Raw genomic sequence first — 23,775 nt, 5'->3', positions numbered from 1 at the left:
TAATCAAGTTTTGACTCTTTCACTTCCGGCTCGAGAGAGCGGAATTGGTTCCGTAGAATAGCTTGACCCGACCTAAGTTCCCATCACCTTGACCCAAACTACCTAGATATGACTTTGGCATGACTAGCAACCTCCAAGCGTTTTTACCCTTAGTTGAATCCTTATTGTTCAATCTTGTTTAATTTAGTTTAATTGCAAGTTTAGTAGTTGTTTACCTTTAGACTTTTGATACTTTGAAAACCATATTCATGTTTGCTAAACGAATTGAATAGCAACTAAAATCACTCTCATCAATCATCACTCTTGAATTCACTCCTTGTGGGTACGATAACTCGGACTTAGGTCCACTCTATTACAAGTTGGGTTTATTCTCAACAAGTTTTTGGCGCCGTTGCCGGGGAGTGACGAGTGTTTATTGATTGATTGAAATTAGTTGTATTTCGGTCGAGTTAGTTTTATTTTCTGTTTTGTTACAATTGTTTGTGTTTGCTTTTTTTCGGGTTACGCGTGGTTTGCTTGTTGTTGTTTGTGTAGGATATCAACTATAGTGTATGCACAATACACGAAGGGCTAATCTTCCACTAGAACCGTTTCAAGACAATCTCGGGGGCTTTGAAAGAAGTGTGAGGCGGGAAAACTTACCACTATACCCGATATCATGGAAAATGAGAATGAAGATTATGAGGAAGGGGAGCGGTTCAATCCTCAAGTGGGAGGAGCGGAACAACACTATCCGCCTCCTCCCCCACTTGAGAATGTGAATCGCCAAAGGCATCAAGAACGCCCAAGGGATGATCGACCCCACTTGCATCCACAAGTGCACAATCAACCAAGACAAACTTTGGGCGAGTTCTTTTTGCCGAATGTGGATAATGCCACGTTTGGATGCTTTGCAATGCCGGTTCAAGCGGCAACCTTTGAGATCAAGCCAAGTACGATACAACTTTTAGAGAACCGTTGTGCGTTTTACGGGTTGAGTCAAGAGGATCCCAATGCGCACATCGCCAAATTCTTGGGTGTACTCAATACGTTCAAGCTTCATGGGATAACCGCGGATCAAATCAAGTTGAGAATGTTCCCCTTCTCTTTAAGGGATAAGGCTAGCTTATGGCTTCACTCTCTACCCAACGAATCCATCCACAATTGGAGGGAGTTGGCTCAAGCGTTTCTCAACAAATATTTCCCTCATGGCAAGACTACAAAGTTGACCAAGGATATTCTTGAGTTTATTCAATTTGAAGGGGAGTCACTTTATGAGGCATGGGAGCGTTTCAAAGATTTACAAAGGAGTGTCCCCCATCATCGGCTCAATAAAGAGCATGTGATCCAAATCTTCTATGATGGGACGACTATTACTACTAGAGTAACAATTGATGCGGCTTCGGGCGGATCACTAATGCAAAAGACGTATGAAGAGGCGCTAGAATTGGTGGAAAAGTTGGCGATAGTTAGTAGCACTTGGGGCCCTATTGATAGAAGAGCTCCATCTACTCAAAAGTCAGTAATGACTCTTGATCAAGTGAGGGAAATGGAGGCCATAAAAGCAACTAATGCTTCATTACAAGCACAAGTGGATGCCCTCAAGAAACAAGTTGCTCCAAGAAACGCACCGGTCGCCTATGTTCAAGTGGGATGTGAGCATTGTGGGGACTACAACCATAGTAATGGGGAGTGTTATGCCACGGGGAAAGCTTGGAGTGAGCAAGTGAACTATGTTGGAGGCCAAGGGCAAGCTAATGACCCGTACTCTAATACCTACAACCCCGGATGGAGTAATCATCCGAACTTTGGATGGAGAAACCAAGAAGGTCAAGGCAATGCTCAAGCCTCCAACCAAGCGGGTCCTAGTTTTCAAGGAGGAAATAGACCTCAATATCAACAACAACCACAAGGTCAATACCACAACAACCAACACCAAGGGAACAATTATGGTGGTAGACCACAACACCCTCCCGGTTTCCAACAACCAAGGAACACGGATGAGGGAAACATGCTTGCCAAATTGATGGAGAAATTTGAAAAGATGGAGGTTGAAAATAGGCAACTTCACAATGAAAATAGGCAAAGGGAGAAGAACCAAGCTTCCACCATCCATCACTTAGAGACCCAAATCTCGCAAATGGCACTTTCGCTCCAAGGTAGACCTCAAGGGGGATTGCCCTCTACTACGGAAAACAATCCTAGAGAGCATGTGAAAGCCATCAAAGTTGTGGAACTTCGAAGCGGTAGAGTCCTTGATGTTGATCATGATAAGGATCTTGAAAAAGCTAATGGCAAGAGGCCAATGATTGTGGAGGTTGAGCCTCAAATGGTAATAGATGTTGCAAGCTCTAGTCAAGAGCTACCAAAGTCGTGTGAGGAGGTGGCTATTGATATTGATGTTGAAGAACCATATGTGAGGCCACCACCACCACCACCTTTTGTGCCTAAAGTACCATTCCCAAGCCGGTTGAGAAAGGCTCCGGATAATGAAAAGTTTCATAAGTTTCTTGAAATATTCAAGAAACTTCAAATAAGCATGAGCCTAGGGGATGCCTTGCGAGAGATGCCCCAATACGCTAAGTTCTTGAAAGACATAATTATGAACAAGCGAAGTTGGGAACAAGGCGGAACAATTCCTCTAACGGAAAGTTGTAGTTCTATTATCCAAAGAAATCTACCAACCAAGCTACAAGATACAGGGAGTTTCACGATTTCTTGCTTAATTGGCACTTCTACTTCTCTTAATTGTCTTTGCGATTTAGGTGCAAGTATAAATCTAATGCCGTTGTGTTTTTTCAGGGAAATATGTGGAAACCAACCGATAAAACAAACTTCCATGATGCTCCAATTGGCCGACCATTCGCTCAAGAGACCGCACGGGGTTGCGGAAGACGTGCTAGTAAAAGTGGGCAAGTTCATCTTTCCGGTGGACTTTGTTGTGCTTGATTATGCGGTCGACAAAGATTGCCCCATGATTCTCGGGCGTCCTTTTTTGAATACGGGGAGAGCATTGGTTGATGTTAATGGTGGGAAGATAACATTAAGAATGAATGATGAGAGCATGGTGTTTGACATCAAGCATGGCAAAAGCAAGTGTGAGGAGGAGAAATGCATGAAGATTGATACTATTGAGCCCACATTGCATGTGCCTATGAAGGAGGTTCCTATGAAAGAACCCGAGGTTATGTGTGCAAAAATCAAGACAACACCTCATGTCAAGCCACGCAATGGAAAACCAAGACGTTGGGCATCATGGAAGTTGAAGCTCAACGGGATAGCAACCGCAAACAAGAGACAAATATGCACGGAAGTTGCTACTCTTGGTGAGTACGTCCAAGTTCGAACCTCTCAAGCACATTCACAAGCGGGGAAGTTGATTTCTAAGTGGAGCGGGCCGTTTAAAACACGGCGCAAATTGGATAATGATTTGATTGAGTTGGAGGGGGCCAATGGAGATGTTTTTAAGGTGCTTAGAGAATGGTGCAAACCATATCCTAGAGTGTTGATCGATGAAAGTCGCGAGCAAGTCGCTCTTTTTGATCCTCCATGATTTTGAGGATCGATAGTCGAGCTTTCGACTTAAAACAAGCGCACTTGGGAGGCATTCCCAAGAGGTTCGATTTCTTTTCTTGTCATTTATATTTTGTTACTTATTTTTAGTGTTTCATTTATGTTTTTGTGTGTTCGATTGAACACACAAGATTTGATTTTCTAAACTCAACTCCAATTCAATTTTTATTTGTCTAATTTCTTAGCATTGAGGACATTGCATCGAAATGTGTGAGGAGGGTTGGAATATTGAATGTAGTTGCGTAGGATTGTTTTTTTTTGATGTTTTTTCTTTTTCGTTGTTAATTTTAGTTGTTTGTGTGTTTTTGATGTTTTGTTTAGGAGAATTTTGGTCGAATCTTTGAGCAAGACCCTTAGCTTAATTTTGTATCATGTTAGCTAAGTTGATCAAGTACTTGCATTATATCAATTGTCATGTTCTAGTTAATGAATCATTGAATGGTTTTTCTTGTTCTAACAATTGTTGTTGATGATTGCTTAGTGAAATGCCAATTATATGACATAAGTTGATAAGATTAGGGTAAAATCACTTGTTAGCAACAATTGACCCTAAATGCATGACCAACGAGCTTGATGCGGATACATGATGTGTATGTAGTAAAATTGTTGAATTTTAGGAAATTGGGCATATGTGGCATGATTGTTGTAGTTCTAGCATTGGTTAAAACACACCCAAGTCTTGAGTTTTTTCGAGCCTATTTCGTTGTTGTGTTTTGCATGTTTAGTCCTAGAATTTGCTCCTATGTCCGGGCAAGATTGTATTGTTGAGTTTTTGGCAATTAGGTGATAATGGCAATTAGGATTACACACTTCTCCAACCCACTCAAAAAGCCTACTCCTCTTCCCCTAGATAACACAATTTGAGCCTTAACCAAAATTTTTGTTTAAACCACAATTTTCACACAAATCAACCTTTTTCAAAATTTTACCTCTAAAACACCCTAACTTGACTTGAAATAACTCATATAAAAACATAAGGAAACTCTAGCTTGATGAACTATTGAAAAAAGTGAACTAAGTGCTAAAAATATAAGTTAATGCCTTAGAGAAAGAAAGAAAAAAAACATGAAAAAGAAAACAAAAGAAAAATTGAAGAAAAGAAAAGAAAGAAAGAATAAACAAAGGCATGAAAAGTTCTCATTTGTTAAAAAGTTCACTTGTATGAAAATTTCCAAGCTAGACCAAGTAAAAGAGTGCAATTGTTATTCAAGTCAAGTTTTTAGCAAAAATCTATTTTTTTTACCTACCCCTAACCTTAGCCCCATTATAACCCTTGAAAGTCCATTTGATAGTTGCCGAAAACCGAACTAAGTAGTGGAGTCCGGACTTTGAGCAAGCCTATGGTGACTATTACATGTGTTCTTTGTATACCCTTTGTTATCTTGAGCGAGTGAAATCTAGTGAGGAATACGCCATTGCTTGTAGTAGAACATTTATGCCGTGTTGTGCCCAACATAGCTTGAATCCGATTTGTATACACGTCCCGCATAAGATAGCAAGTTTGTAATATAGAATGGGTCAATAAGCATGTTTCCGTGATTGTAACCTTGATGCTATCAATTTATGTCATTGACATTGCATTTCTCACTTGTTTTCATCACTTTTAGTTGTTAGGTCGGGAATCATTCGTTTGGTAATTCATTAGTTGGAACATTGTGTATGATATATATGCGGGTTTGAAGTTATTAGCTAGCATGCGTCTCCGAGTAAGATTCATTTCTTGCTTGAGGACAAGCAAGGTTTAGTGTGAGGAGGTTTGATAGGAGTATTTTACTCCTATTTAGAGTGCCGTTTCCGCATGCTTTTATTACGATTTATCATGGTTTTATGGTATTCCGAGTGCCTTATTATATGATTTAGTATTTCAGGTACTTGGGAGCATTGCGGAAGCATTTTGGTACAAAAGATGGAAAAGTCGACGGAAAAGAGGCGAAAGCTCATTTGCAAGTCTGAAAATCCGACCCCGCTGCACTAATTGGAAAATTGGAACCAGCTAGAAGCCTCAAATGAATTTGTGTTCTTCATGAAAGTTAAAGTAGACGTCCTAAGCTTTCCAACGGTTCAAGAATCGACTCAATCGGACATTTCTACACCAAGTTATGAAGTTACGAAGATCGCGGTTCTGCAGAGCAAAGGGTGTCTCGAACCAAGACACCAAAGTGTGATATGTGTCTCGATTCGAGACAAATGTGCCTGGAGGCAGATTATAGTGTCTCGAACCGAGACACTCCTCCATTCTAAGTGTCTTGGTTCGAGCTTAGGCTTGGAAAAAGGGGAATTTCTGATTTCAAACACAAAAAGGCTTGATTCTCTTTGCTTCTTTGGGCCAAACACTCCTTGAGTGAATGTTTTTCTTTCCTCTTTTGTAAACATATAAAAACCCTTTTATCTCTATTTTAGGTTATGTCATGATTTTGTAGAGAATTGTTAGACATCTCATTATTGTAGCAACACTTTCTCTCTAGCTTTAAATCATTGTTCTTATTGTTCTTACTAAAAGTAGTAAAGGATCTTCATAGTTCTTGGTGTTCTTCAAACTAATTTCCAGATTTTGCTATATTGGGAAACTTATTAAATACAAGTATTAGTCTTGTAATTGAAGCTTCATTATCTTGTTCATGTGTTTAAGGTTCATTTATTACTCCAAGGTACTTAATCTTTACTCTATGCCTAATCTTCATTATTGCTTAATTAGTTTTGCCATGATGATGATTAGTAGCTAAACCCCTTGTTTGGGGGTTGTTATGATTGCCATGTTTGATTAAATAGGTGATTAGGGTTAGGTTTTATGGGTGATGTTGGTTGTTGTGCTTCTTGAGCTTAATGCTTAGAATAGGTTGGCCTCTTATTCTTTGCTATGTGGTTTAATTAGGAGGACGAGAGTTAACTAATTAGACTATACCTAGGGGAGTACATGCTTTAGACCTAGATGCATTAGCATGATCTAGGGCTATCTTGGTTGTGGAGTTTGCTTGATTAGTTGGCTCGATTAACTCTATCGAAATCTATGAGCACGAGAGTGGATTAGATTTCGGAATTGTTAATCAAGTTTTGACTCTTTCACTTCCGGCTCGAGAGAGCGGAATTGGTTCCGTAGAATAGCTTGACCCGACCTAAGTTCCCATCACCTTGACCCAAACTACCTAGATATGACTTTGGCATGACTAGCAACCTCCAAGCGTTTTTACCCTTAGTTGAATCCTTATTGTTCAATCTTGTTTAATTTAGTTTAATTGCAAGTTTAGTAGTTGTTTACCTTTAGACTTTTGATACTTTGAAAACCATATTCATGTTTGCTAAACGAATTGAATAGCAACTAAAATCACTCTCATCAATCATCACTCTTGAATTCACTCCTTGTGGGTACGATAACTCGGACTTAGGTCCACTCTATTACAAGTTGGGTTTATTCTCAACACTAGCTGCGAACCGCCGAAGGTCAGAGTCAACACGAGCATCCCTACGTACACGCTCCACAAAATCGGCCTGCAAATAAAGATATAATATGTCAAAAAAAGTAGGACATTAACCCACAATTTGACATTGATAAATTAATTGAAAAACATGTAATTTAAGAAAATATCTGTGCTCCGAGCTCAGCGCCCTGTCGTGTGATCCAGCGACGCGTGACATACCGAAACCAATCCATATACTCGGAATGGTAATGAGGTGAGTCCTGGAGGGGCTGTCCTGAAATCACAAACCAGAGCCTGTCGTCCCACACACGAATGTAGTAAGAGTGTTTCTGGATCCAAGATGAGCTGCTCTTCAGGGTAAGGGTGTGTAGTAAGTGGTCTTGTAGTGGGGCGTCTGGAATACCCTGTTGCATGCCGAATTGCTGCAGAACTCTGTCCGCCTGGTGCCACTCCACAATATGAAAATAGATAAGTGGGACCGTGGCCCGCCAAAAAGCGCGCCCATCCAAACAATACGTTGGGAGAGTGTCCAGCATATCATCAGTGTACGGCTGCCAGATAAACTGCATGTATAAGATATAAGATATTTAGTATTAAAACATTCCCACAATAAGATATTTAACATACGAGATAATAAAACCGAAACATAATTTCTTACATCTTCGTAGCGAAACGTGTCAAGCCGAACACGAATGTCAGGCAACGAGTGTCAGACCGCACGGTTGGCGTTTCTCCGGCCTCCCCATTTGTTATTTAAGAACAACAACACATAAACAGTCAAATTTTAAGAAATAGAATAAAATTAAAAAATATTAAACAATAGTTAAACACACATGTCGCCCAGTGGTAGATGTGATGAAATAGTGGGATCGGCAAGAGCGGGAGAAATAACTCTAAGTCGGTCCAATGCCCACAACTGCAGTATCCACAACGTCCCGCCCATGTTGCGGCGATTCGCAGACCACAACGAACATGAGCAAAGCTCGTGATATAAGTAAGCCAGTGTCGCCGATCCCCAGCTGTAGGTCCGAACTGCCGCCAAGTCCTCTAAAAGTGGAAGAATCCGTAACGAAGTCTTTCCACTACCGAGGTCAGTGAAGCACAATCCTGTGGTAGCGAGCAAGAGATACGCCCGTGTGTACCGATGAACAAGCTCGTCAGTCGCCTGGTCTGGTAACAGTCAAATTTTTTCACTATTTTTTTCATCAAGCTATGATCAAGTGTTCCTAATGATTAAGTCAATCAAGTTAAATGAGGTGTTCTAAAGAGGTCGGTGTTGAAAGGTTTAAATGTGTGAAATTTTAGGTTAACAACAAGAAAAGTTTAAGGCTTAAATTTGTGCAACTAATGAAAATTTGGGCAGTCTTTTAAATGGTTTTAAAGAAAATGTGTAATCCTAATGCCATTCTCATTTTTGTGTCAAAAACTCAACAATGTGATTTTGAACGGATACAAGTCAAGTTATAGGAATTAAACGTATACAAGATTTACACAACAATAAAATTAGGCTCAAATTTTCAATAAAAAATTGTGTGCCAAAAGTTTAATTTCTGCACAAGCACACCAATCATACCTAAAATCAAACTCAACTTCAAATTCAAAGCAACATCTCATGAATCCGCTTCAAGGTAACTACTATACAACAACAATCTAGTACTACATAAATTATGATCATACCATTGGCGTTTTATTAAATGTGCATCATCAACTATTGTTACATAAAGAAGTTACATTCAACCATTTATGAATCTGAATTGCAAACATGAAAAGTGTTTCAAACGAACAAGATCACTAGCTTTACTAATAGAAAAGAAGGTAATCATAGTATCTTTCCCATCGAGAATATCGATCTTCATATGATGGACATTTATACTAGATAGAAATTTTTATCGATTATCTAAACTCGAGAAATAGAAACCATGCAAACAATCATCAAACTAGAGATCCAACCAATATTTGCAGTTTGCTTGTTGTTCGATTTAAAAATAACTGAATGTATCTAGTTACCATCATATAATCCATTTTGATATAAATTACATATAATATCGACATAACTTTGGTATGCATGACCCTTGCACGTTCCCGCAACAAAAGTAACAATTTATCAAGAAAATCAGTCATCATTGCTTGAGAAATTTGCGACCCTTGCTGTGCGCATAATAAACAATAGCATTCAAGTTTGGTTTTTTTTCTCCAAAATGCAACTACATTGTTGCATTGATGGATTGAGATGTAGAATTCAGCTCGTCGAGCTCTATGCACACCTCGAGCAATTTTATTTTTGCTTGTGATTCAATTTGCTCTTGTTGAACTTTTTTATTTTGGTTCTTTTTCATCACGTCGAGCTATAATAAGTTAACGAGTTGGAAATATAGCATTGTTTTTGGCTTGATGTCTTTTGTTTTCTCTTTGAGAATTAGAATTAGACATCGTATCTTTTTCATTTAATGTTATTTTTAGTTGCGAGAAAAATGATGGATTCATTAAAAAAGTGTCAATTTAATTGAGATGGTCGAGTATGCTTTTTGATTTTTTTACTTCAAATTTTATTTAGAAAAGAACAAGATCAATGTGAATTTCAGAGTTGTCTCGTTTTTTAACATTTTGCTAAAAAATAATAATTCTTTAATATCTTCTTTTACGTTGGTTAATGAACTGATCAAATGACATTGTCTTTGACATTTCAAACATAAAAAAATACAAACAACATAACATTCGGTTCTTTTAAACTTCCATAAAAAAATCGTTTTCTCCAAGTAATCCGACAGAGAGGTGTTAGTGCATACCAGCCGAACAGAGCTCAATGCCTCAATCAGGAAAAACTCTTAAGTGAATCAAGTCCACCACGTAGAATTATAAACCATTCATTTAATACGTGACACGAGGCGTGATTATTTACGTAATCATTAATAATTGTGTCGTTCATTCATTAGTTCATGTAAATAACCACATCATTTGTCACGTATTAAATATGGTTCATAATTTTAGGTGGTGGACTTGATTCGCCTAAGAATTTCTCTTCTATCAGGCCACCATTTACACATTTGAATGGGGAAACATATTTATGCTATAAATTCTTTTTGAAAGAGGCAATCATTTACGCATTTGAATTTTGTGATGAATAGATTTAAAAGGGTAGCTTAAATTAAGAGAGCAAGTGATGCAATTATAAGAGCGGCAATATTTGGTTTTAACTAAAAAGGGTTAATAATTTACTTTGCGTTGTAGAAATGATTACTCCATCTTCTGAAAGAGACTACACCTCTCTTTACAATACCTAATTTTTCTTCTTATCTTAAATTAAAAAAGAGAATATTATTTTTGATATTCATAATTTTAACTATTTTATCAAATATATTATTAAGATATAATTTGAAAATTATGATCTACCAATTTTGCGAATTTAAATCAAAATATCCAAATTTGGAAATAGCTATTTTTAAAATTTATTTGTATAAATATTTGATTTGATGAATGATTATTTTTGACATAATAAATCTATAATTTTAGTTTAGAAATTATTTTGATCTAAAATGAGAATGAGAATTATATGTTAAAAATAATTAAATAAATGATAGAATATATGTGTTTCAATTTGTAAAATTGAAAGATCATCGTACAAATTTATTGCATTTTAAGAATATTTTTAATAAAATAGTCAAAATATAGATATAAAAAAACAGCCTTAAAAAACATAAAGCTAATACAATAATACAAATATTTTATTTTGCATAATATGCTTTTTAAGTTAATTGGTAGTAATATTTTAATGGTAGAGAAGGAAATGAGAGTGAGAGGTAGGTCACGTGTATGAGAGGTCTGGCCTGCATTAATTCATGCAAATTACAGTGTAAATAATGACTGTTTATATATTTGTTGGGGGAGAGGATGTTTTTTTGTTTCTGTCACCAAATGCTCTCTGCTTGTGTTATGTTTGTTTGTGGGCTCTAAATTTCAAGCAATTTTCGGATTAGGTCACCGCAACTTCTTCTTCTCATCTTTTTTATAGTATTATTTTTTTAATTTCTTTATATTTATCTGGCCATTATAAATGTACTATGGCCTCTGGGGGAGAGGTTTTCCTCTTCTCAATCATCCTCACATAATAAAAATATTATTTAAAAATGCAACTAATTTTTTCAATTTGTTTAAAAAATAACAATAATTATATTTAATTTAATTAAAAGTTAAAATTTTAAAGAATTAGTTATATTTCATTTAAATTTTGATAAAATTAATAAAATATTATGTAAATGTTAGAGTGCGAGAGTAGAAAAATATATATTAAGAAATGCATACTAAGAAATCCATTTATATATTATTCTTGATAAAATAAGAAATTTAATTAAATCTTATAATATATAATTTAAAAGTATATAGATAAATTATGTAAACCTTTTTCTTTACCTTTTCATTTAAAAAAGATTTAAATAAATTATATAATTTCAAATTTATATGAAAATAAATATTAACATATAAGTAAATTAAATATATAAAATAAATATAAAGTGGAACTCAAAATTGTTTATTAAGCAGCCGTTGGTACTGTAGTCTGTAGCATAAATAGCACTACATATATACACCTGCAGAGCAGAAAGATGAGGGGTCAAAATGAAAAGAAAGAACAAAAAGCCTCTGTATTATTAAAGAAAAAAGAAATAATAACCTAAATTAACCTTTTTAAAATTTTCATAATAATAAGAGGCCATGGGCAAGAAAGCCAAAAAAAAGCTAAAAAAAGCTTAAAAAAAGCTTAAAAAGCTTAAAGAAAGTTATTGATTGCAGAAAGCAAAAATTAGAGAGAGCTTTTCTTTTTCTTTTTCCACGTTCTCTCTCTCTAACCCCATTTTTTTTCTTCTATCAGTAAAGCTGAAAACCCCACTCCCACCCTAAAAAATATCACCTCTTCACTTAAAGATTTCTTTCACTTCACTAATAACAACAATTATATTCCATCCATGCTCCACAACACCACCGTCCCATCTCCTTCTTCTGATCCCTTCCCTGCTACCTCTGATAATGGCGCCACCACCGCCGCCGCCGCCGCTGCCATCATCAACTCCAGCAGACGAAAAAGAAAACCTGCAGGCACCCCTGGTATATAAATATATATATCTTATATATATATATATATCATTACCAAGAAACAAGAATCTTGAGTTTTCATTTCAATTCTTGGTTTTTCTTGGAATTGGACAAATTTAAGTTTTTGTTTTCTTGGTTATTTGAGTGTATAGTTTTATACCAAGAAACAAGAAATTAAGAAAAAAACAAGAATCTTGGTGTTTTTTACAGTATAATTCCGTTTGCGTGAGATAAACACTCTTCATGTTCAATTCTTGATTTTCTTGATTATCGGTTTGTATATCATTATTACCAAGAATCTTGGGATTTGTACAGTATAATTCAGTTCAATTCTTGATTATCTATGTGTATATCATTATATTACCAAGAAAATAAAATAAAAAATCTTGGTTTTTTTTACAGCACAATTCAGCTCAATTCTTGCTTTCTTTTACTTGAAGTTGATATTTTCTTGATTATATTATGCAGATCCAGATGCAGAAGTGGTATCTCTATCGCCGAGGACGCTACTCGAATCAGACAGATACATATGTGAGATCTGCAACCAAGGGTTTCAACGAGACCAGAATTTACAAATGCATAGAAGAAGACATAAAGTTCCATGGAAACTATTAAAAAGAGAAACTCAAGAAGTGAAAAAACGAGTCTATGTATGTCCGGAGCCGAGTTGTCTACACCATGACCCTTGCCATGCTCTAGGAGATCTTGTCGGAATCAAGAAACATTTCAGACGAAAACACAGTAATCACAAGCAATGGGTTTGCGAGAAATGTTCTAAAGGCTATGCTGTCCAATCTGATTATAAAGCTCATCTTAAAACTTGTGGCACTCGTGGTCATTCTTGTGATTGTGGCCGTGTCTTTTCCAGGTATTTTTTTTGCTTTCATGGGTCTACTTAAATTAGATTTGATTTGATTTGATTTTTCTTCTCAAACCCTAAAAAAATTCTCCATTTTTTTTTCAAGATTTTCAAGATTTTAGTTTTTTGTTTTAGTATGTTAATGCCATGATATGATGAGTGCATATCATCACTAAAATACAAGTTCTTGAAACTTTTTTCTTTACTTAGCTTAATTTTATACTCATTAGTATAATTAATTCAAACTTATAATCTATGTTATAGATTCTTAATCAAAATATACTTTTATAATGTTTTGTTTCTTGTCAACCCTACACGAGGAAGCCTTTTAATTACCTATATATAAATATACATACTTGAGATAGCTGTAATTGCCGACTTAATTTCTTAATTTTATCTAAAAGAAGTTTAATCTTAATTTATTTATTTATATATTTTTGGAAAAGAATCAAACACTATTACTGACATAATCTAATTTTGAATTATTCCAATCTCTTGTCTTTTCAGGGTGGAGAGTTTTATCGAACATCAAGATGCTTGTACAGTAAGAATTCAACCTGATCATCATCATCATCATCATCAACTTCAAGCATTACAACCAGCTTGCTCTTCAAGAACAGCTTCAAGTACTAGTCCTTCAAGTGATGCTAATTTTACCATTTCTCCTCCATTACAAGTATTACCCCTCCCGAAACCAACATCAACTGACCATCATACTAATCACCAACCTCCCGTTTTCTTGTACTCGTCCCCGTCTGATCGAAACGATCAGGCTTCTGCTTCCGCTTCCGCTTCTACTTCTACTCATAATCTTGAACTTCAACTCTTACCTTCACCCGCTTCTACTCCGTCTTTACAAAAGAACGACGAACAACGGTACCACCCTACGAACTTAAAGCTTTCGATAGGGTCATGTTCGACAAGCGAAAAGAACGAACAATCTAACCAGCAGACGAATTTAGACGCGAATAATACCGTTATGGAGGCGGAAAAAGTTAAAGACTTCGCGAACGAGCAATTAAGGTTAGCTATGTCGGAGAAGGCGTATGCAGAAGATGCAAGAGAGCAAGCTAAGAGACAACTCGAAATGGCTGAACTTGAATTTGCAAATGCTAAAAGAATAAGACAACGAGCTCAATCCGAAGTTGAAAAAGCTCAAGTTTTAAGAGAACAGGCTACGAAGAAGATAAGTTCAACGATCATGCAAATAACTTGTCAAGCTTGTAAGCAACAGTTTCAAGCGCCGGCTCCGGTGGTTGCACCGGCCGACGAGACTTCACTGGCCATGAGTTACATGTCTTCAGCAACTACTGAAGGTGAAGGAGAATGAGATTATATATATAAATATTCAAGTAAAACCCTTATAATTAACTTACTCTTCAACGATAACTTTTTTTTGGGTGTTAATTATATAAATTAACCATTGTTTGTGGTGTTAATTATATTAATTTTGAGTGGAGCAAGGAAAAGCTTCTGTTGTACTGATTTAATATATATTTATATAAATATATCTTCATTGGTTTTAAAGAAAATTTAAAGAGTTAGACACAATCATCCATTCTTATAATAGTCCATGTGATGCATTATTTACATGAAGATTCCGGGCGAGAAAACTCAAACTAAATACTTGAGTGTTATAGTCAAAATATCTTATTTGAAAATTTTCTTTACTTAGTTCTTGAGAGACAACAGCATCTAATGATTAGTTGTTTTAGTACATAATGTAATTGATTTTTATTTCATGTTTCTTGTGCTCTATCATGATGGATAAAGGGTTGAGTTTCCTCTTTAATGATGATCAATTACTACTTTTTAAGCCCTTTTTTTAAGTTTAATTATAAGGTCTCATGAACGGTTTCAACTTTGAAACGATATTTTTAAGTTTTTTACATTTAAATTAATTCTTACTCGAGCCGGGTAGGTCACATGCGGAAAATAAAACTCTAACGGTAAGTTTTAAACAACTGTGTATATGTTGAGTCCGCGGCCTCATTTAAATAAGGAGCACGCCTTACCAACTTGATCACCCGCACTTTCGAGACACTTTTGAAATACTTTTCTTGATATTTTTAATTAACTAGGGCTACAAAAATTGCAATTTGCAAGAGATCACACTTTAATGGAAATAAAAATGCTTTATAATCCACCTTTTTGTGTCACTCTTTATATTTTTCTTTATGTGACAGTGCTTTATTTGTTTAATTTCTTTTCAAAAATATATTATCAAAAAAGAAAATTAAATCTATCCACCCTTAAATTCCCACATCAGCTGGTACAATAAGAAAAAATAGATTGAATAACATTACTCTAATTGAAATATAAAAATACAAGTAGGATATTAAACTCTTTAGATCATTTTTTCCCCAAATTACAGGAAGAGTATATATTATATTTGAAATCGTTTAAAACATCATTCGGTTATGTTTTATTACAATTAGAGGTCATGTACCAGATCAATTAAAATTTCATTATAAAATGACACTGAATTTATAAGTATACTAAATTATAACTTTTGTTAAAAGAAAAAAAATGAATTATATCTTTTTTTATAATTTCGGTATTGTCATATAAGTGAAAATGCTACATTTTTATGGTTTTTGACAACAGTGACCAAATTGAATGATTTTTTTAATGATTTGAGATACAATACTTGTTCTATAATTTTAGATAAACTAATTGACCTAGGGAGTTTATCCAAAGCAAGTAATAATACAATTAAAAGCTATTGATGACAATGGTTTTTTGAGGTGTTCAATTTTTAAGCTCAATAGCTAATTGAAAATATATTTAATTGTATGGCACAAAATCAAGATAAAATATTTATAAAGCAATAGGTTTGCAACTAATAGACAATTTAGACCAATGAACTATAACTCAAACCGTATAGGTGCTAGGCATCAATTTGTTAGATCGTGGGGTCGATTTCTCCTACAAACGCTCCTTTCATCCCAATTATCAAAAAAAAGAAAGACAATTTAGACCAAATACAAATATTCGATAAGTTATGTTATTTTGATGAAAAGAATAGAATCATTTTCATTTGAAAATTTCAACCTTTTATAACGATTTATATAAAATGTTTAAAACTTGACAGAAAAACCAAATATTTTACATTAGTAACAATCTAAGCATAAAGATTAAAACTTGACAGAAAATAGCCAAACCTCTCATTTCTTGACATTTTTTAACAGCAAAGAATTTGTTTTCTTCACAAACGATGTCCTTTTGATGAGTTTTTCAAAATGAAACGATATTGGGTAATAATTCTATATTATAACATGCCAAAAATGAAAATTATTTTTTTTATGTTAAATTTTAAAAGTTGTGCTTAAATTGCTACGAACGTAAATTTTTAGTATTTTATATGCAAATAATCTAAAATAAATAGTATAATTATTTTTGGGGTTAATCACTATTATTCCATAAATTTAGGTCCGGATTATCACTTTCCTTCTCAACTCTGAAAAATCAATTTCTTTTCTTTTATTTGTAATATTTATATAGCTGAAGGAGGATTTAGTTTAAAAAAAAGTTAAGATGTAAGAGAAAATAATAATTTATTAAAATTCATAAAAGAAAAATTATTTCGAATCTTAACTCATAGAGATATTAGTAATTAACCCTTATCTTTATTTATTTAAATGTTACTTTGTTGTTTAGGTGAAATTTTCCTTAATGTAGTCTATTATAATTAATGAAGGTTTGTATAGTTTTAAAACATTTATTTAAATAATTATAATTTAAAATAGTGTCTGTTAAGTTGTAACGAAAAAGTATAATGATGGGCATTTATTTATAAAAATAAATTTATGTATCCACAATTACAACTTATTTGAAAAATAAAATATAATTTTAAAACTTCATCAATTTTATTTATTATTTTTTAATGTATCCACAACTTGATTATACCTGATATGGTACAATATTATACTTTTCTGTGTATAAAACTTAATTCACTTTGCATATATAACATAAAGCCAGGTCGGCTATAAATCGAATATGAATGTGTGACAACACTCATAAATATGATAGAACAAATTGGGATTCTTTTAAATTATAATATATTTAACAATATTGGTAGATAAATAATTTTGCTTAATCCTTTTCATTTCCTTTTAATAAACAAATAATAATCTTATCTAGTTTAATAAATTATAACGACATAATAACTTCATATCCATAAAACAAATGTGTCGGCTAATCCCAAAATAATTAATTCACTAAAGGGTGGATTGTCATTCAGCATGTGAGGGTTAGATTTGAATGGATATTTGCTTTACAATTGGGTTATGTTTAGATTATAATTGTGTCAACAAAAAAGTGCAATGATGAGACAAAGTGAGAAGAGAGGGAGAGCTGACTTTAAAAGCCATAATTAAAAAAAAACTTATATAAACATAGAATGCCTACAATTGATATATATATATAAAAGCTTTTGCACAATTAATAAGAGAGCATTGTTTTAAAAAAAAAAATTCAACCCGATCAAGTTCGGTTTAACCAGTTTGTCCGTAAACTTGAGGTGGTTCAAATTTTCTTAAAAACTGAATATACAATTGAACCTTTTTAAATTAAAAAAACTGCTAAAATTGATAATATTGGACTGGTTGCACCGTAAATTATTTGTTTCTCTTTTTATGTACGTACCAAATAGAATATCATCCATATATAAATTTTTTAATTTATTTGTTAGAATTCAAATTTAAATTTATTTGTTAGTTAGAATTTAAATTTTAAATTATTTTTCAAAAATATATATAAAATATTACGTTTATGTATTTATTTAATTGATTGCCGATGGTTGAATCAATAAAGCTAGTTGAACCGTGAACTCGTAACAACACCGGTTCGGTTTTTCAAACATTGCAAGAAAGACTAGTTATCCTATATAGTGCAAATTGTGGATGACAAATGGTGATATAAGCTGGATGATTAAATTGGGTTTACAAGTAGTATACTACTAAAAATCAAGAGGAATGGACCAAATTTGCTGAAAATTAGGAAGAAGAACCATTCAAATATGGGTGACCCTAAATTCAACAGAGGTTCAATGTTAGAAGAGAGAAGGAATGTCATTTTCATAGCATTTGTGTCGCCTTTAAATGCTTATAATAAGACCATGTTTTTCAGTGCCACAGTTGAAATGGTTATGGACAGGCACTCGTCCCTCTCAACTCACTACATTTTCATTTTATTTATTATCTCACTCACTAAAAGATATACAAACTTTTATCAGAAGGTGGTGCAGTTGCAGGGTTCAGCAGAAGTGAGGAGGGCTTTCATTTAATGGAGACCCCATTACTTTTATTTAGAATTTGTAACTTTTACAAGCTGAGGTTAAAATACAAATAATGAACAAGTTGTAATTAACTTCTCTATATAAATGTCATAGTACTATATGAATATGAAAACTTTACCATATTATTATTGTTGTAATAGAAGTAAATAATTAAGTAAACAATTCAATATTAAACATAAATAGATAATAATTAGAGAGTAAATGATCCGTACCGAATCTGAGTCATACCATGTTTGAGGTCGAGCTCAAATATGTTACTACCTCCGTTCTTTTTTAGTTGTCCATTTAGCTAATATTGCACATACCAAGGTAGTGCTTATTTTGTCTTAATTTATAAAAAAAATACTAATATATATAGCCATATTAGTTAATAAATGCTTTTTAAATTAAAACATAGAGTCATTTATTAGGGATGGGTAAACTTGGAACATAAGTAGTTAATATCACATGGGATTTTAAATGGACAACTATTTGTAGACAAATAAAATTGACAAAATGGACAACTAAAAAAGAACGGAGAAAGTATATGAGATCGAGCTCGAATATGTTTAAATCTTGAAGTTCAAGATCAAACTCAAATATGTTGTTTAATCTCGAATAATAAATCTTTTAGTCATAAACATTTTAATGTCATATTAAATAATAAATTCTTTTAAAAGTATGATTTGTTAGACGAGGCCCTGATAATAGTATAATTTTTAATACAATTAAAAAAATAGTTACTGAAAAAGCTAATGGTGCGTTAAAAGAATTCCAGCATAAGATAGAATGTGTAATGCATTTATAAGAATTTCGCCATGAGGTGCGGAATTCATGGTAATTAAGATAATATGCACATAAATTTTAAAATATAAAAATCCAATATAATAGTAAAATTGTTATTATCAGTGTTTTAAAAACCGGACAGGACCGGCCGGTCGGACCGGTTGAACCGCGAACCGGCCAGTGGTCCGGTTTGAAACTGCGAAAAACCGGATCTTTTTGTTGGACCGGTTGAACCGGATGGAACCGTTAAAAAACGGATGTTTAACCGGATTGGACCGGATTGAACCGGTAAAAAACCGGTGAATCGGAATTTTTTCTAAATTTTTTTAAATTTATTAAACCGGTTGAACCGGTCATTGAACCGATTCAACCGGTTCGGCCACCGGTTCGGTTTTTAAAACACTGGTTATTATATCTATATTATATATAAAATTATGTAAGGGGGAGAGGAAGGCGGAGCACATGCACATTTATGTTAATGTCTTTTTTATTTTATTAATAATAATTATTAATTAAAAAATTACTAAAATAATTATTAGAGTTAGTTTAATTAAAATTAACTGTTTATAATAATATATTAAAATAATTCAATGTCCTTTTATTTTATAAAATATAATTATTAATTAAAAATATTAAAATAATTATTAGAATTAGATTACTAATTAAAATAAACTACTTATAAGACTGTGTTAATTGTAACTATTCAATTATTATTTAATCATTTATAATTCTAACTAAGATAAATAACTTCTAATAAATTACTATCGAATATTTTTTATTTATATTATATATAATTATAAATTTTAAGTATTAATTAAACTATTAAACTATTAAAATAACCATCTAAAATAATAAATAAGATAAAATATTCCTAATTAACTATTGTTTCAACTATTATATAAATAATTATGATTTAAAATAGATATAATTAACCTAATCTATAGTTTTATTTTTATTTGATACATTCAACATTCATATTTTATAATTTAATATATTTCTTTACAGTGAGCGACTTTATTAAAGTGTAAATTTTTATAGTAATAGAAAATAATATACTATTTATTGTTAAATTAGTTTTATTTTTATAATAAATAATCAATGAGTTATAAAATATAAATTCACGAGTCACAGTAAATATCACATGTGAAACATGTAAAGCGACACTAATATATATAAAAATTCATAAAATCTCATTTAGACTTGTAAGCTTATAGAATCTCTTAATTTTATGCCCGAGTTTGACTTGAGATTATTATGGATGGGCATTCGGTTCAAACCGAAATTCTAAAAAGTGTAACTTTTAAACTTATCGGTTTGACTAGTTTTTTAATTCGGTTATTTTTTCAATTCGGTTTATGTTAAAACCTAACTAAAAATTTAGGTCAAAATCAAAAACCGAACTAAATTTGTGGGTTTGGTTTTACTTTGTAATTTTGATAGGTTTTTGCACATCTCTATTTGAAATTAAACTTGAATAATTCACATTTAAATTAAATTAATTTTTTAAAATAATATTGAATAATTCATGAATAGCTAAATTCGTTACACTTCTAGGAACCTATAATAATAATTGGGTTCTTTTTGATATCTTTTAATAATTTAACCAACCTCTTAAGTAAATTAAGAGACAAAAATGTGTCAATTTGCTTTATTTGCTAGTTAGATTAGGACCACAGGGTGCTCTTTCCCCACCTTTTAATGCAGCTTCCTTCTTTTGTCCAGTAAAGATATGGCTAGAGATGGCAATTTTGTTATTTGGAATTAGATTCAGGGCTTCGTTTTTGACTTTTCCTCTCATTATCCTTTCTTCCTTATATGAAAGGGATCTCTCCTCTCCTTAAAATTATTAAAATCTAATAAGAAAACTAATAATTTTAGGCCTAATGTCTTAAAAAACCCCGACCTTTTAGCCCCTTTTCAATCATACCCTGACGTTGAAAATTTGTCAATTTTACCCTATTTTGCATTTTTGTGTTTCAATTGTACCCTGAAAAATTAAATTAACGTCTTTTGCGTTTGGAAATTTGTTTAAAACATTCTCCATATCTCGCATATATTGATTGTATATTTTTAAAATTTATTTAAATTTAGTTAAATTAATTAAGGATTTAAATTAGTGTTAATTTGATTATGGTTTTTAGTTAGTTTTTAAAAATAAAGGACTTATTTGTACTTTTTTAAATAAAAAAGAATTTAATTTCATGTTTATACTTAATTAATTGAATGATTTCATCATTTAAGTAAAAAAATTAACAAAAATTAAAATATTGGGGTACAATTGAAAACGGAAAATTCAAAAGTAGGTAAAATTGACAAATTTTCAACGTCGGGGTAGAATTGAAAAAAAGTTTAAAGGTGAGGGGTTTTTGAGTGATTAGGCCATAATTTTAAAGCTGCCTACCATAACAGAATACATACTCAACACTAATTTATGTATTTCTCTTTTCTTCATGTATTTAGTGTGTTAGTGTATTTTGCACGTGTAAATAGTTAGTTAGATAGCAGTTAATAGTTTGTTAGCATTTCTGTTATTGTAACTGTTCTACTTCCTTGTATATAAACTCAGCTTATGCAATTAATAAAGTGTGAGATATTTTTCCAAATCACACATTGTGATATGGTATCAGAGCAAGTAGCTCGTGTTTTGTTTCTCTGATTCTAAAAATTTTCTCACCACTTTCTTGGCTCTTTCTCAGTAGCCAAACAGTCAATAACTCTCTCATTTCTTGATATTTTTCACTGATTTTCAGTTCTTTAGTTTGCTGCAACAATGGCGAACACTAGCAGATCAGAAGATTTGCCTTCAAGTCCCTATTACATGCATCCTAATGAGAATCCATCTCTGGTTCTCACTACCTGTCACTTAACTGGAAATAACTTCCATTCATGGTCAAGATCAATGCGCATGGCGTTGATTTCTAAAAACAAAATCAAATTTGTAGATGGTACGATCCCGGTACCAAAGAAAGATGATACTGGCTTCAGTGTTTGGGAACGATGCAATACACTTGTGATGTCATGGCTGATGAGGACTCTGTCTCCTACAATAGCTCAGAGTGTGATCTGGATTGACAACGCAAGAGATATCTGGGATGATCTTCATGAACGGTTTACTCAAGGAGATGCAATACGTATTTCTGATTTACAGAATGAAATATACTCATTGAAACAAGGTACTTCTTCTATCAATGATTATTTCACTCATTTGAGAACAATTTGGGATGAATTGAGCAATTTAAGGCCAATACCTTCTTGTCACTGTCAGTCAATGTGTGAATGTGGATTGATTGAAACAATCAGAAAATATCATGAACAAGATCTAGTGATTAGATTTTTAAAAGGTTTGAATGAAAATTTTGCTGTGATCAAGTCTCAAATTCTGTTAATGGAACCTTTACCTACAATCAACCGTGCTTTTGCTCTTGTTGTACAACAAGAACGTGAAACTGCAACTGGTAGCAGTTATGTTCAACCTCAGGTGATTGAATCTAATGTACTCTATGCTGGTAGAGGAAATTTCAATCAGCCAAACAACAGTAAACCTAATAACCAAGGATTTAATCAGAATACTCAGTATGCTCCTAGAAGATACAATAATAGCAGTAATAAGAAACCAACTTGTACATATTGTGGTGGATATGGTCATCCTGTGGAGAAATGCTTTAAGAAGCATGGCTACCCCCCTGGTTACAAAATACCAAACAGAAATTTCAATGGAGCTGTAAATCAGATGGACAGCAACTATTCTCAACAAGAGACTGGAAACAGTACAAATGAGTCTTACATTCATGCTGAAGAGAATGAGTCACCAATGGTCCTCACAAAAGACCAATACAATCAATTGATATCCTTGATACAAAGTTCTGCTCAGCAACCTCAAGGAATCTGCAACAATACTGCTATGCCTGGACAGCAGTCTCATGGACAGCAGTCTCATGGATTTTATAACAATTCTCATGCTATTGACAACTCTCCTCAAGTCAATACACTCTCTGCAAGGTTTAATAACACTGAGGATTCAGGTATCATTTTAAACTCTAAAGTTGCTGGAAATAATATTGCAGAGAATGCTTGGATCATAGACACAGGAGCAACTGATCATGTGATCTGCTCTCTTGATTCATTTAAACATTATAAACCTGTTTCACATATTTACATCAAACTTCCCAATTCACAAAATGTTAAAGTAACTCATATTGGAGATGTACATTTATCCTCCACACTCATTCTGCACAATGCATTATATGTTCCAGGATTTACTTTCAATTTGATTTCTGCCAGTAAACTTCTGCACAATAACAAATGTTGCTTAATTGTTCTATCTAATGTCTGTTTTATCCAGGACATTATCAGATGGAGGAGGATTGGTATAGCTGAGCTTTGCAATGGTTTATATCAGTTAGTTCAACCTGTTGTTGAGTCTGTTTTTAATTCAAATAATATTTCTGCACAATGTGTGTCAAAACCTAGAAAGTCTTCTGCTGTCAATTCTTGTAAAGTTTCAGCTTCCAATTTGTGGCATTGTAGGCTTGGCCACCCTTCATTTCCAAGAATGCGTGTTTTGCATAGACTAGATAGTCAAATTAGCATAAACAATGATTTTGATTGTGATGTATGTCACTTATCAAAACAAAGAAAACTTCCATTTCCTACAAGCTCAACTGTAAGCAAATCCTGTTTTGACTTAGTACATATGGACATTTGGGGTCCTTTCTCAATTCCTTCTATCTATGGACATCACTATTTTCTAACCATAGTGGATGATAAAAGCAGATATTTGTGGATATATCCAATGAAGC

The 23,775-nt window shown here is 33.1% G+C and overlaps 3 protein-coding genes, 1 long non-coding RNA gene and 1 other non-coding gene across 5 annotated transcripts; 4 read left to right on the top strand and 1 right to left on the bottom strand.

Annotated features, from left to right (window-relative positions):
• The first annotated feature begins 658 nt into the window (after nt 1-658).
• Nucleotides 659-3,456, top strand: LOC126682007 (uncharacterized). The gene is made up of 2 exons (XM_050377562.1): nt 659-3,305; nt 3,449-3,456. Exons 1-2 carry the CDS (start codon nt 659-661, stop codon nt 3,454-3,456), a joined length of 2,655 nt encoding a protein of 884 aa, XP_050233519.1.
• Nucleotides 1,202-1,308, bottom strand: LOC126685229 (small nucleolar RNA R71). The gene has a single exon (XR_007643340.1). It is a non-coding gene; the product is annotated as a small nucleolar RNA R71 (small nucleolar RNA).
• Nucleotides 3,457-3,463: 7 nt separating the features above from the next.
• On the top strand, nt 3,464-6,089 carry LOC126680433 (uncharacterized). Its single transcript, XR_007641154.2, has 2 exons — nt 3,464-3,596; nt 5,421-6,089. It is a non-coding gene; the product is annotated as an uncharacterized LOC126680433 (long non-coding RNA).
• A 5,615-nt stretch (nt 6,090-11,704) lies between these two features.
• Nucleotides 11,705-14,444, top strand: LOC126683281 (zinc finger protein SHOOT GRAVITROPISM 5). The gene is made up of 3 exons (XM_050379129.2): nt 11,705-12,065; nt 12,522-12,921; nt 13,420-14,444. Exons 1-3 carry the CDS (start codon nt 11,927-11,929, stop codon nt 14,240-14,242), a joined length of 1,362 nt encoding a protein of 453 aa, XP_050235086.1. The 5' UTR covers nt 11,705-11,926; the 3' UTR covers nt 14,243-14,444.
• Nucleotides 14,445-21,590: 7,146 nt separating this feature from the next.
• Nucleotides 21,591-23,437, top strand: LOC126682967 (uncharacterized). Its single transcript, XM_050378766.2, has 2 exons — nt 21,591-22,998; nt 23,319-23,437. The coding sequence occupies exons 1-2, from the start codon at nt 21,747-21,749 to the stop codon at nt 23,351-23,353; spliced, it is 1,287 nt and encodes a 428-aa protein (XP_050234723.1). The 5' UTR covers nt 21,591-21,746; the 3' UTR covers nt 23,354-23,437.
• Nucleotides 23,438-23,775: the final 338 nt, after the last annotated feature.

This window comes from Mercurialis annua, linkage group LG5 (assembly GCF_937616625.2).
Source record: "Mercurialis annua linkage group LG5, ddMerAnnu1.2, whole genome shotgun sequence".
Classification (NCBI taxonomy): domain Eukaryota; kingdom Viridiplantae; phylum Streptophyta; class Magnoliopsida; order Malpighiales; family Euphorbiaceae; genus Mercurialis; species Mercurialis annua.
The sequence above is the reverse complement of the archived record's forward strand: the minus strand, read 5'-3'. Positions and strand labels throughout refer to the sequence as shown.

Coding starts and splice junctions, on each gene's coding strand:
- LOC126682007 (XM_050377562.1), top strand. CDS start 659: ATGGAAAATGAGAATGAAGATTATGAGGAAGGGGAGCGGTTCAATCCT.
- LOC126683281 (XM_050379129.2), top strand. CDS start 11,927: ATGCTCCACAACACCACCGTCCCATCTCCTTCTTCTGATCCCTTCCCT. Junction 12,066..12,521: donor AAAACCTGCAGGCACCCCTG/GTATATAAATAT, acceptor TATATTATGCAG/ATCCAGATGCAGAAGTGGTA. Junction 12,922..13,419: donor TGTGGCCGTGTCTTTTCCAG/GTATTTTTTTTG, acceptor TTGTCTTTTCAG/GGTGGAGAGTTTTATCGAAC.
- LOC126682967 (XM_050378766.2), top strand. CDS start 21,747: ATGGCGAACACTAGCAGATCAGAAGATTTGCCTTCAAGTCCCTATTAC. Junction 22,999..23,318: donor TAATAACACTGAGGATTCAG/GTATCATTTTAA, acceptor TGTTTTATCCAG/GACATTATCAGATGGAGGAG.